General features: G+C 35.9%; 1 protein-coding gene across 3 annotated transcripts in view; it reads right to left on the reverse strand.

Moving 5' to 3' along the window:
* BLNK (B cell linker) overlaps window positions 1–14,600 on the reverse strand; it is a 124,865-nt gene that overhangs the window by 16,726 nt on the left and 93,539 nt on the right. For all 3 annotated transcript variants that reach the window (XM_074295951.1, XM_074295949.1, XM_074295952.1), the window contains exons 7-13: window positions 14,201–14,282; window positions 12,436–12,516; window positions 9,940–9,968; window positions 8,809–8,851; window positions 6,521–6,599; window positions 4,397–4,424; window positions 1,412–1,454 (exon numbers count right to left, since the gene is read on the reverse strand). In XM_074295951.1, coding sequence (XP_074152052.1) covers window positions 1,412–1,454; window positions 4,397–4,424; window positions 6,521–6,599; window positions 8,809–8,851; window positions 9,940–9,968; window positions 12,436–12,516; window positions 14,201–14,282 — 385 coding nt within the window. The remainder of the gene's footprint in view (window positions 1–1,411; window positions 1,455–4,396; window positions 4,425–6,520; window positions 6,600–8,808; window positions 8,852–9,939; window positions 9,969–12,435; window positions 12,517–14,200; window positions 14,283–14,600) is intronic.

The raw sequence follows: 14,600 nt of genomic DNA on the forward strand, positions 1-14,600 counted from the left end.
GAAGCTGGGAATATCAGAGAAGAGCTTCCCATTTCACAGATCCTAGATTTGGAGCTGAAAGGGACCTTCAAGACCAATTAGCCCAACCCTCATCTTCAATTTAACAAATGAAGAAACAGAGTCAGAGATCCCCCCCCTCCCATGATCCCTTGATAGAGCTACAGCACGAATTTAGACCCTCTGACTATAAAGTCAGTGCCCTTTCTACTGTGCCACTGGGCCCTCAGATAGAGACTGAACTAGACAACCATCTAAGATCCCTTCAGATTCCGAGACTCAGTGAGTTCCTGTCTTGGTGTTGTATCCCTCTTGGTATTTTAAAGATGTTCATGAGTGAGTTCCAGAAGAAAGATAGTTGCTAAGCCTGCTCCCATATTTTTTGTTTAGTGAAATGTAAACGAAATAAGTGAAGAACCAAAAGTTATAACCAGTGAGAGACACACAGAGAAATAGAGAGCCATAGAGATTGAGACATAGAAGTAGGGTGATAAAAAAAACTGATAAGAAAAAAAAAGGAGGAAATCAAGAGATAGCCTGTGGGAAACATGCACAGAGACAGGGAGGGAAAAAAAGGTTAATTTATACATGAGTGGTGGCCTAGTGTTGGAAGTGCCCATTTGCTAATAGTTCTGATTAAATCCAGAAAACCATTTTGGGGTCAGTTGGAAAGATGGATCATCTTAGTGAGGGAAGTATAAAGTTAGCTGTGAGTTGTGGCACACACAATAAAATAGTGGAAGTGAGGATAGAAATCAAGGCAGGGATTCTGATTCTTTATATCATGGACCTCTTTGGTAGTCTGATAAAGTCTAGAGATCCCTTCTTAGATTTAGGTTTTTAAGTAATTGAAGGAAATGCAAAATTTCAGTTAGAGGTTAGTGAAAATAAAGATGTGATTTTTTTTTCCATCATAGTTCAGGAACTCCCAGAAATCTATGCAGGAACTCATAAACCCTTATCGAAATTCTTAGAAAGGCAAAAGAAGTCAGATTTGTATATTAATCTTATTTCAAATCCTGGTTTGGAATACACAATTCTTCCTGCTGGAATAGGCCTTATCTGATTATTTCAGCTCCCCTGAGCTCTGATTCCCTATCTGTAAAATGCAGGATTTATACCTGAGGACCCCTGAATCCCCCTCCTGTTCTATCTTCATTTGGAAATATGTGTGGCTCCCTGCAAGTGGGCAGACTGTGCTATGAGGGGTGGGATGTGGTCATGGCACTTGATGATGAGAAGTATTTGTGGTTACAATCTAGCTAGTTGTTGCTGTCTGCAGAAGGTACTTTATTTTAGTTGAAGAACTGAGTAACTATTTACAATAATTACTTACAAAGTAATTTCTAGAGTGCACTTCTCCAATCTTTCTCCATTCTCTACCAAACAAAAAAAGAGCTTTATATACATTTACCTTCATGACCCCCCAAGGTGTTCTGTGAAGGAAGACCCGAGGCCTGCAAAAACAAAATAAACTCATGTAACTTGGCAGAATATAAAAATATATGCCTTATAATAGACTTATAATAGATACTCAGGCAATGTTACTAAAATAGACATTTTAACAGAACATCCCTTCCTTCCTATGTGTAGTTGACCTACATCTAGTCTTGTACAAACATATTCACCAATTTAACTATCTATACAGATATAGTTATTTTACACACACACACACACACACACACACACACACACACACACACACACACACACACACAATATGGACTAGCATAAATCTAAACTAGAATACAGCTTTTCATTGTTAAGAGCATTAACATTCTTTGTAGTAATTCATACAATGCTTTGCACTCAGAAAGTGGGGGAGGCTAGTGAATATTGGTAACTGAAACCTAAAAACAAATGATGATGGGGATTATTGACAACTGGTCTAATTTAGGAGGTGCCAGCTGATAGTCTGGGGTCCTGTGAGAGGAATGGTTATACAAGAGCTTCCCAAATCCATAAATAAGCAAAATCCATTTCTGTATGCTTAATTAATAATAATTATAATAACTTCCTCATTATTTATATAGCATATTCAGGTTTACAAACTACTCTACATTTGTCTTTTTATTCGATCCTTACATCAACCATGTGAGGTTGGTGCTATTATTTATCCCCCTTTCATAGATTAAAAAAACTGAGACTGACAGTACTTAAAAGAATTGGTCAGGATCCCACAGCTGGGAAGTCTCTGAGGTCTTCCTGATTCCAAGTCTAACTCTATTCATTGAGCCCATATAGTGGCCTACTAGGTCTCACATTTACATATATTACTGTTTTTCAAATATAAGATACTAAGGTGGTTAGTTAAAATACTAATTCATTAAAAAATATTATTGAGGACAAAGGGAGGGGACAGGCAAAATGGAAAAAAAATTGTCTCATAAGCAGAGTGCATAAATAGAAGTCTAAAAACAAGGAGGAAGGGGTGGGGAGAGCAGTTGGAACACTTGGAACTCCTACTCATTTGAGGCTTCATAGGAAGGAAGAACACATACGGTTGGGTACAGCAATATATTTCATTCAACAAGGAAACAGAGGGGAAAGGAAAAGAGGGAAACAAGAGCAAGAGTAGATTAAGCAAGGGATTGGTCCTAAACAAAAAATTGTAACCAAGGATTTAAAAAAATATTTATAGTAGTTCTTTTTGTAATGGAAAAAATAAAGGAAATTGAAAATGGAGTACCCATCAATTGGGGAATGGGTTGAACAACCAACAGTGAATGGATATCACTATTGTGCTGTAAGAAAGGGTTAAGAGAATAATGTAAGAAACACTTGGGGAGACTTATATGAACTGTTGCAGTGTGAAGTATGCAGAACCAGAAAACTAATTTATACAGTAACAATAATATTGTAAAGACAATATTGTTAATGATTTTGAAAGACGTAGGAACTCTGTTCAATGCAATGATTAAGCACAAATTCAGAGTTTATGATAATATTTGCTAGCTAGGTTATAGAGAGACAGACAAATTATTTTATGATAGAAGATAGATTGAAAGTGCAAATTGAGCCTTTTTTTCTTATGACTACTGTGAGAATTTATTTTGCTTAAATATATATATATATATATATATATATATATATATATATATATATATATATATGTATATATATATATATATATATATATATATGTATATTTGGCCAATGTTTGTCTACACTGTTGGAGGAAGTTGTTGGAAGAAGAAGATCCTTTGATTTCAGTAGTTGGTACCAGTTAATAAACTGGTAAACATAAATCACTAACCCTAGAGTTAAGACTAATGATCAGTTACTATAGTTTGTCTGAAATGTCTCTTGAGAATTTCCAATTCCCTTTGCTGTGATCCTATTGACTGACCAGTCAATTTTCTGGCCTATAATTTGGTTTCTGGACTGGACCTATTAGGAAGAGTATGCCATGAAAAGATTAGTATCCACAAAACTAACATTATTATAAATTAAATAAACTGACTTTCTAATTTGCAAATTAGTGTCTCTTTCAGGCCTCTTGCCACACACCTACAATCCCAGCTACCAGAGATGCAGAGCTGGTGGGTCTCTTGAGCTCAGGACTTCTTTTTTTTTTAATTTTATAATTATAACTTTTTTTTTTTTACAACATTATCCCTTGTACAACCTTCTGTTCCGAATTTTCCTCTACTTCCCTCCACTCCCTCCCCTAGATGGCAGGCATTCCCCTACATATTAAATATGTTATAGTATATCCTAGATACAATATATATGTGCAGAACCGAATTTTGTTGTTGTTGTTGCAAAGGAAGAATTGGATTCGGAAGGTAAAAATAATCTGGGGAGAAAAACAAAAAATGCTCACAGTTTACACTCATTTCCCAGTGTTCCTTTTCTGGGTATAGCTGATTCTGTCCATTATTGATCAACTGTAATTGGATTGAGCTCAGGACTTCTAAGCTGAAATGGGCTATTGATCAGGTGTCTAAACTAAGTCTAACATGAATCTAGTAAGGTCTTAAGAGCAGGGGGCCACTATGTTGTCTAAGAAGGGGTGAACAAATCTAGGTTAGGGATCAAACAGGTCAAACATAGCTTTTCTGCCAATCACTAATGGGAACAAATCCATGAGTACCTCCAGTGTTTTCAACTTGTACAAGATAGAGAGATCCAGTCATGGAGAAAACAATAGCAACAAATCAATATCTCTTTAGATCCTTGTGGATCTATTCCTCAGAGTTGGATCACCTTTGAGTGAGTTAATAAAATAGAAATCTTGAGCATTAGGTTTGACCTGAAAGGATCAGTAAGAATGGATCAGCCTTAATTGCCAGCCCACCTCTTTCTTTTAACTTCAATGTAAAATCTAATACCACTAAATGTTACAGAAAAGATAACACCATCTTCTATCAAAATCACAGATTCAAAATCAACTTACTGTCTTCAGTGGAGTTGCTGTTTTCTTCCTGGGAAATAAAAAGAAATCCATAATAGAGAAAGCTTTAGTAAAATGACTCATGAATTTAAACCAGATCAGTAGAAGCAGATGTCCTTGAGAGCTGCTTCATTTGGGCCACAAAAGGGAGTTAGTTATTCTCTACTAGTTTGTGGAAAGTTAAAGAGAAAGCAGAGTTAAATGGCTTTAGTGAAGTAAAAAAACAAATTGAAATTTTGGGGAAATGTCTTTCAGGATAATATTAACTATTCCCTGGGCAAGGCCTGAAAGCAGACTAGAGAAGTAGCTGACAACTGAGCATCATCCTTGTGATGTAGAAAGACACTGACACACACGCTGTCTTGTTAAGGGAGCCACCTGCTAGTGGCTGCTGGGGATCCAATTCTGACCAGTAGAACAGATCCCTTTATGTGAGAAGATAAAAATACAAGAAGACTGAGGCAGTTGCATTCTCTGACCTCTCTCCTCTTTCCTCTGCCTCCAATTTATTTCATTCCCAATCCACAAGCAACATCTGCATCAAGAGGCTGAGTTGCAATTCCTTCAAGTGTGTTATGATTCACAGCTGTGGGGGCTTTCAGAGAATTGATCTGCCCCTTCACTCTTAGGCATGGTTTTTAATACTATCTCACTGGAACCTCAAGATCTTCTATGAAGTGTTAGCACCAGGATTATTATCTCCATGTTATCTGTTGTGAGAACTAAGATTGAGAAAATGCAGTGACTAGTACAAGGTCTCATCTCTTTAAATGGTGGAACCAGGAATCAATCTCTGCTGATAGTTCACTATCCATGTAATAGACCTCAGACAAGGCACTTCACATCTGAGTCTAAATTTACTCACCTATAAAATAGGAATAATAGGTATTATATTATCTCCCTCATATGATTGTTCTGAAGATCAAATGAGATGACAAAGTATGTGAAGGCTATGATATGGTAATAATAAAATCTTTTGAAGATTTACACTGTACTTTACTTATATTACCTCATTTCATCCTCATAACAGTCCTGTTAAGTACATGTGATCATTATCCTTTTTGGAAGAAAGCACTAAGCATAATGCCTGATTTATAGTCAGTGTTTAATAAATACTGGTTGATTTGATTTGTTGACTTAAAAATGGGGGAACCGAGCATCCACTAAATCATTAATAATTGGTTGCTGATTTGCAGGTGAGGAAAGGAAGGCTCAGAAAGGTCGAGTGACTTGCCTAAAATCACACAGTAAGTCACTGAGGCAGGATTTGAACTCTGATCTCTCTGAACCTATGTTTGGAGCTCTAGCCAATGAACCACCCTATCTTTTTTGGACTAGAAGAATTCTAATTTTTTCTTAAAAAGGATGTTTATTTACTCAGCATTTATTATTTAAAACAAAAAAGCTTAAGTGAAATGTCACCAGAAAGGCTGATGCAACATAACAGAGAAATAAGGAGATGTAATTTAATTTCCCCTAATTTGTTTTACATATAATGGGAGTGTACCTGTGGTATCTTGGGTTACTACCTCCTGAGGAGGGCAAGTGGGGTATTTTCCTCAGTGGTGATTTTAAGCTTACTGAGCAACCTTTAGATCTTTAATTAAGGTTCCCGAGGAGGCTTTCCTACCAAAAGGATAGGCCCCTGGCATCAATTACCTGACTATACATGAGTTCCATAATACTCACAGCCCTTGACTGTGGGACTATTACTTTACAAAAAGATCTGTGAGTTCATCAGTGTGAGAGAGCATACATTGATTTCCTAGGGCCTCTCTACCTCCAGATCAGTCAGTCACACAATAGGCATTAATTTAGTACTTACTGTATGCTGGACACAGTGTTGTTCTGAATTCCTGAGACTGAGATGCTAAGAATCCAGATTCATCTGAAAAGGCTTCAGTGCAGTGAAGTGACTAATAGAAACCCATTGGCTACCGAGCTCTCTCCCTTTTAACTTTGACAAGAAGCAAAACCAGAAGAGCCTCCTTTTGTTCTTTTGCCCAAATTATTTCCTGGAGCCAATTCTTTTTAGAGAATATCTCCTCTGCCTATAGGCTGCTGCTCTTACCCTCAAAGGTGAAAGCTTTGACAGTCTAACAGGTTTCCTTTTTGGCAGGTACTTACATGGCCCTTGGGAGAGGGGATGGGGCTTGAATCGACGGAGGAGGCTTGGATTCCCGAGCTGTGCCATTACTGCTGTCACCTGAGCACAATGTACATAAACATAGTCTTAAATCTTCAGATCCTCAATTAGGATTTTCACAGTAAAATAAAACTATCTTTTAGACTAGGGAAGAAATGCAAATTCAATCTTTTGTTATTTGAAGTAATAGTCCACCATCATCCCAATCATAAAAGGTAACATTGATACAACGTGTTAGAATGTGCAAAAGGCTTTACTGCTGTGAACTCACAGAATCAAAATAACAAGATGATAACAAACATATAGCACCTGTTGTGTGCCAGGCACTGTTGTAAACACTTTACAAATATTGTTCCATTTGATCCCCACAACTCTGGGTAGGTGAACCCCCTCATGTCTTTAGCTATGGGACTTGGTCTTATTTCCCAAGATGGGGATAAAGTATGATGCACACAGAGGTGGGAAGACTCCTCTGAGGAGCCTCTCTGACCCATGGGCTTAGCTGGCTGGCGGTAGGAGGGGAGGAAGGAATACTCTGACTAAGATCAGAGGAAGAATCCAGATATGGATCCCGCTAGGAGATTCTTAGAAATCTTTTTCATGGGTTCATCTATTTTAAAGATAAAAGAAAATTCACTAAAGTGGGGGGCACCTCATGCCACCCTAGGGTCACTCTCCTCCCTTCCTGCTTCTATCCCTTCAGTCGCCATGAGATGCTGGGGCTGCCACATGTGAGACTGATGGCCAACATGGAAGATTATTCAGAACAGTGTAGAGAAGACAGATTTAGGGTAGAAGGAAGAATCCCTGAGTAGACCAGGGACCTAGTGGACAGTAATGGGAGTTGGGAAAATATGAGTGGAATAGATTCTTGGTGATATAATGACAGAGGAATTCTGGTCTTTGTGTGTGAGAAAAAATTATGTGTGTACTAAATCCTGGGAAAGAGAAGACTAGGATTATCAAAGGTATTAAAGTATTTAAATAGCTTTAAAGTCAAAGAACATATAGATATTGTGTTGAGCAGGACTAAAAGTGATAGGGAGAGGAAAGAGAGATTTGCAAAGAAGCCAATTTAGATTTGTTTTTCAGAAATATTTCTTAACTGCTACCTCTTTGGAGGTCATCCAGCAGAATCTGGATGACCACTTTTCATATATATATATATATATATATATATATATATATATATATATTGTGCTGGGGAGTCTGATTCTATTATTGCTTAGGCTAGATGGCTAGTGGGGTTTCTTCTGATTCTAAAATTTTGTGATTCTATAAATCTTGACAATCATCCCCTCCCTGGAACAATGATAGGGAAATTAAGATCTCACAAGGTAGGACATGGTAGTTTTATGGTGACAACTGGAAGGTAAAGAAGTTAGACAAGAAATGGGAAAGAACATGTACTCCAAAGCCTACTCAGTGACCAAGGTAGGCAGAAGCCACACTTTCATAATGAAAAGATGGTTACAGAACATCTGTATTTATTCTGAGGAGATGGAAAAACAGAGGGGCTAGACTTGAGTTAAAAGGGGAAAAATTGGGATAAGGGAGATCAAGGGAGGAGTTAGGAAGTGATGAGGAAAAGAAATTAAGAAAGGTGGTTTTATATGCATCATATAAAAAGGGACTAGGAACTATAAGTTTTGTCTCTGTTCTTGCAAGATATTTTCTGCATTTTTTCTTGTTAATTGGCTGTCTCTCACAGTTAAAGGCCCAAAAGTCCCTGGGGCCAAAGTGGGGGCAACTAATAAGACTTTGAAACTAATGACTATTTCTATGTAGTAGCACCATCCCCAAGGCTCCCATGTCACTAATTGTGTGCCATCTTGGATTGTTTGACTCACTTCTAACATGGATTCAGTTACCATGTTTTTTGTTTTTTCTTTTAAATATCCACAGCATTCTTTAAATCCATCCCTCCTTATTCCCATTGCCACTATCCTACTGCTTACTGACTCTCATTATGATCTGCCTAGAATTTAAGGCAGGGACAGGTTCAGGAGGGATAAAGAGGTAGGGATGAAGCAACAGTTCAGCATCCCTGAACTCACATCAGGAGGGTTCTTCCTACCTATATGTAAGTTAGCCTTTAAAATAAACCGATGCACTTGGTGGTTTTTAATTGTCTAGAGCAGTAAAGTTAATTTTTGATCCATAGATGTAATATGATCTTATTTATATTTGTTGAATTAAAAGATTCCTGAAAGATTGGCAAATGGATCCTTTACTCAAAACTTGATAACAAAGCTTTGTGGCTACTCACAGGTTTTGATGGTTGGTTTTTGGTATGGGGAAAAAGGTGGTGTCTGGAAAAAAAAAAAGAAAAAGAAAAGAACTCAGGAATTTTATATGAATGATTTCCCTTAAAAAAAATTCCAAGAACCTCTTTTGTGATTTGACAGAAGACTTTTTTTTTCAGATCTCCATTTTGGTTTTTATTTCTAAACTTCTTTTTCTTCATATCTTGAATCTAGAATTTCCAAACTTTTCATCTTCTTTCCCGACCCTTCCTCTACACAGGTGAAGAGGCGGGAATTTCTTCATTAGGAATCAGAACCTCCATTCTCTACTGCTGTGATATATGTCATTCCTAGTCCGTCTATTTGGGGACAAAAGAGGAAGGTTGTGTGGCTCAGTGGAAAGAAAGATTTCAAGCAACTTGAGTCCTCACTCTCTCTCTGACAATGATTAGCTAGGTGACCTTCAGCAAATCACTGTGTCTCAGTTTCCCTCTCTGGAATATCAAGTTCCTACTTACTTCATATAGATAGAAAATGAAGTAATTGCTTTGAAAAATTCAAAGGATCATAGATCTAGACCTGGAAGGCATCTCAGACATACCTAATAAAGTCCAATACTATTTATTTATTGGAAGAAATTAAAGCCTATGGTAACTTGCTCAAGATCATACAGATGGTAAGTGTCTGAGGTCAGCCTTGAACTCAGACCTCTTTCACTCCAGGCCTGTATCACTTGGCTGCCCTGCTAATCTCCATTTTATAGATGCCAAAAAGTATCTCATCCTGGGTTACACTGTGCACAGAAGTCACCCAGGACTTTCTGACTCAAAGACAGAAATCATTATACTATCCAATACACTATGCTATTTTATTAGGTTTATATGAAAATAGAATCTGTTTAAGTGCAGGTTTTGCATGACATGCCATTTTCACTTCCACAGAAAATATTATTGAACTGGTTTTTTATTTTTAAAATGTGTTACTTTGAATTTGGCAGGCACCAAGAAATAGGTTTTTAAACATTGAAAAGAAAAACAATATTATATATGAACTTCTTTTTTCTTTGTATAGCTCACATAAAATCATGGGCTATTGAACCTGCAATGGAATCTCACTTTCAAGAGGGAGTATTTGCGCATTGAACTGGTTCTTACCTCAGTTACAGGAACTTCATACTCTTCTCCTAAAATAAGAAATATAAATTTTATTTGTTAAATTTTGAGAAGTTTGGGCTTTAAACAAAAAATCCATCTACTTCTGAATATCAAATCAGACATAAATAAAATGCTTTGAAAACCATAAAGCATGATATAAATGTTGCCTATTATTATTATTATTGCCATAATAGAATAATATTTGTTAAGTATTTACCACACATCAGATATTGCTTTGATATAAAAGCAAAAATCAAACAGTGCTTTTCTCAAAGAGCTTGTATTCATCAGAAGAATCTGTTCATCTACCTATTTATCTACAATATGTACATGTACATATATTTATTTACATTCTTGTAAAGATATATGTAAATACTGTAGGCGTGTGTGTGTGTGTGTGTGTGTGTGTGTGTGTGTGTGTGTGTGTGTGTATACACCCAGATGTATGTAAATATTGTGCTTAGAGGTATGGAAGGAATGCATTCACAGCAAAAAGGTTGACCTACATGAAGGCATTGAGGTGAGAGATTTAATGTTGTATATGAAGAATGACAGATTAGCCAATTTAACTGGTTCATAAGCATATGTAGTAGAGTTCTGTGTAATAATCTTGCAAAGGCAGGCTTTAGCAGACTTGAAGAGTTTTACATGCTAAACAAGAAGTTTGTATTTTACCATAAAGGCGAGTGGGAGGCAGTGAAACTTCTTGTCTAGAAGAGTGACATAGTTGAACTTGAATTTTAGGAATAAGAATTTTGTGATTATGTGGAAGAGAATGGATTGGAGAGGGGAAAGACAGAAGTCAAAGATGACAATTAAGGGGAGATTGCAATAGTTCCAGTGAGGGCTGATAAGGACCTGAATTAGGGTTACACAGTTAGTAAGTATCTGAGATGATATTTCAATTTGGGTCTTCTTGAGTCTAGGATTAGAACTCTATTCATTCCTCTTCCATATCTGCCTATGGAAGAGGAACAATTTGGCGTAGTACATAAAGAATAGGGTTAGCACCAACAATCTAAGAAGCTATTACAGTGATCCAAGTGATGACCTCAAATATAGCAATAAGAGTAGAGAGGAAGAAGTGAATTCAAGAAGTAATTTAGCACTAGATTTCAATAAAGGAGTAAGGAAAAGTTAAAAAAAAATGAGACAACATAGCATAACAGATAGGGTAATGGACAGTTTTAGTCAGAAAACATTGGTTTAAATTGCATCTCAGACATTACTACCCGTGTGATTTTAACTCTCTCAGTCTCAGCTACTTTGAAAAATAAGAGGCTCGAACTTGATGATTTTTAAAGTCCCTTCCAGTTCTAAATCTAGGATCTTTTGACCCTTTCCTCTCCCCAACAAAGTTTCATTCTTGGGACTCTAGAAGAATGGAAAAGAATTGAGCTCTTTGAGAATATAATCTTTGTATTGAATATGAAGTGAAGTTGGAGATGGATAACTCCAAGTAGAGTTATCCTGGATACAACCAGAGGTGTCTATGATGGGAATACAAACCAAAGCTGGAGATTTGGAAATTATGAACAGAAAGAAATGTCAAAACCAAGGAGCAGATAAACTCTTAGAGGAAGTATGAGTGTAAAGAGAGACCAATAGAGGGATAAGGAGTCAGCTTTGATAGGATAGCTATATTTAAAGTTGACAGCACAAAGAGACAAGGGAAGTACTATTATGGAGGAAGGAGAACAAGGATAATGAATGTTGCAGAATGTCATAGTACTTACTTTTTTCATTGGTTAAACTAGGAACTAAAATTCTCATTTTCATTAACTAGATATGATAAGCTTCTAAATTTTCAGTTCTGACAGTTTTAAAAGTTTCTTCTTAATTATGATTTCACTTTGTTCATTTAAAAAATTTTGTAATTTAATTTCCCCTCCCTCTTTAATTAGAATGTTTATTGAAGGTTTATCAATTTTGTAGTCATTTGAAAGACTAGCTTTCAGTTTTCATGAAGTTTATAATCTTTTGTTTTTCTTCAAATTTTTGAGATTTTTTTCATAGTGCTTATTTTGGGTTTTATTTGTTCATTAACCCTCTCTTTTTCTGTATTTGTTAATATATATTGTTAAAAATATTTTTTCCCCTCTTGGGCTTACTATAGCTTCAATATAGAAATTTTAATATGATATTCAATCATTATTGCCTTTCACATAGATATTAATTATTATTTGTCAAATATCCATTTACATCTATGTCCTTAGCTTATGCTCCTTGTATTAATAACTTTTTTTATTGTATTATGATCTATAAATGATATGTTCAATATTTCTGATTTCTTATATCAACTTATAATTTTTCTGTTCCTTAATTTATAATCTATTTTTCTAAAGGTGTTCAAAAACATGTATCCTTCTTAGTACTTCCTTTAAGAAGATGTCAAAATACTTTTAACTCAAATTCTCATGTCTTGATCTTCATCTTGATATGTAATTCATCTAAATTGTTTAATTTAGTGGGATTTAAAAAAATTCTATACTCTACCTGGGGCTAAAGCAGGTACAGGTGGAAGAGAGGCTGGTGGTGCAGAACTAGAAGGTTTGATGGATCTGTTCACCTTGGGAGCTTAAAAATAAATAATTATTACAGACATGCCGTACCTAAGAAATAATTCACACTTATGGGGGGGGAAAAAACGAATCACAGAAAGACTTTCATTAGCTGCTGATAATCTACTGAATAGGTCAAATGAAATGCCTTACAAGTAATGACAAACAATAAAGTTTTACAATTACATTACAATACATTGAAATATTATATTACAATAAAATAATGGCAAACAATAAAGATAAGAAAAAATAAATAGGGGCAGCTAGGTGGCGCAGTGGATAGAGCACCAGCCTGAATTCAGGAGGATCCGAATTCAAATCTGGTCTCAGATACTTAACACTTCCTAGCCGTGTGACCCTGGGCAAGTCACTTAAACCCAGCCTCAGGAAAAAAAAAAGAAAAAAGAAATAAACCTTGTGAATAAAAAATCATATTAAGACAATCCTATAAAACATTAAAATGAATTTTTTGTAATAGAATTTTGCTATAAATAACAGTATTAATATTGCTGGTCTTGGAGATAAAATGGGGTCAGCTCCCAATATCTTTTTATCTTTGTGGTTACTATTTCTCTCTGTCTCTGTCTCTGTGTCTGTCTCTGTCTCTCTCTCTCTCTTTCCCTCTCATACACATACACACACACACACACACACACACACACACACACACACACACATACACACACACACACACACAGACTTTCTCCTAATTCTTATTTTTGGTGGTGTTTTTTTACACTATGTTTTGAGAACTTAGGCATATTTTGCATAGATTGTAATATTTGAGGAATAAAAGCTGGCAGCAGGTAAGGACAATTACTCCTTTATGGAAGAACAAAATCTTAGGTCAGGTAGTCTTTTTAAAGAACTAACTAAATTAATTACTCCATGACCAGATCAGACAAAGCATTTAACCATATTTACAGTCTGGAATTATTGTTGTTGTCTTTCATTCTGGAAGAATACCAAAGACATCATTAGCATGACATCTTGACTTGCACATGAATTGCATTTAAGTGAGGCAGAGCTATGCCAAATCATCAGCCTCAGTAGCCACATGAAGAAAGAATGGTTTCCAAGAATCATTAAGGAGGGATGAATATGGTTTATGCTACACAGAATGCATCTTTGTCATTGCATTTTTCAGAATGGAATTCTCTAAGTGGGAGTTTTTACTTTTTTTTTCTTTCTTTTAAAATTTAAAAAAAAATTATTTTCAGTTCCAAATTCTCTCCTTCCCTTTACCTCTCCCCTCCACTGAAAAGGAAGAAATATGATATTTGTTATACATAGTAAGAAAATAAATAAAGTTTAAAAAATCCTTCAATCAATTCTTTCTCATCATGAGTCTTTTGGAACTGTTATGGATCATTATATTAATTAATCAAAGTAGCCAAATCTTTCATAATTGATTGCCTTCATAATATCGCTGTTACTGTATACAATATTCTAATTGTACTATTTCATTTTGCTTAGCTGAGTGTTTTTAAAAGAATATTTTTCTCGAAGTAGAGATAAAGACAACTGGAATAGATCAGACAGATATATCCTCAGGGTATAGTCTCAACATATTCTTGATCCATCTGCAGCTCATGCTATAGAAACTATAAAATGACCCTTTAAAACCCTAGTTTACCACCTAATAGGTTTATATGCTCTGATCAGGTGCTAGAATTTATCTTAAATATCCATGCTCTTACCTTGCTCAGATGGGGGTGAATCACTTTCTGTAGGATGGATGTAATTTTCATCTTCATCCTCAACAGGAACCACATAATCAGTCTTTAAAAGTACAGAGATAATAATCACTGCTTGTGTTCTACAGGGAACAGTCCTACATTTACAGGAAAGGCTCTAGAAAAAATGACCTCAAAAATTCTTTTGTCTTAACACGACTCTTAGTTGTCCACCTTCCTTAATGTGACTATCTTCCTTGGTATTGGAGCCAGGCTTTAACCAGACGTAAGATTATGGGGCCTGAAGACCTAGAACAAGTAGGATTGGGGTGGGAAGGATCTTGAAACCAAGGAAAATAACATTCTGAAGTCTTGTGTTGAGCCAAAGGAATCTGGCATTGAGCCTATCTTGGTCTGGGATTTT

The sequence above is a fragment of the Sminthopsis crassicaudata genome, chromosome 2 (assembly GCF_048593235.1).
Source record: "Sminthopsis crassicaudata isolate SCR6 chromosome 2, ASM4859323v1, whole genome shotgun sequence".
In the NCBI taxonomy this organism is placed as follows: domain Eukaryota; kingdom Metazoa; phylum Chordata; class Mammalia; order Dasyuromorphia; family Dasyuridae; genus Sminthopsis; species Sminthopsis crassicaudata.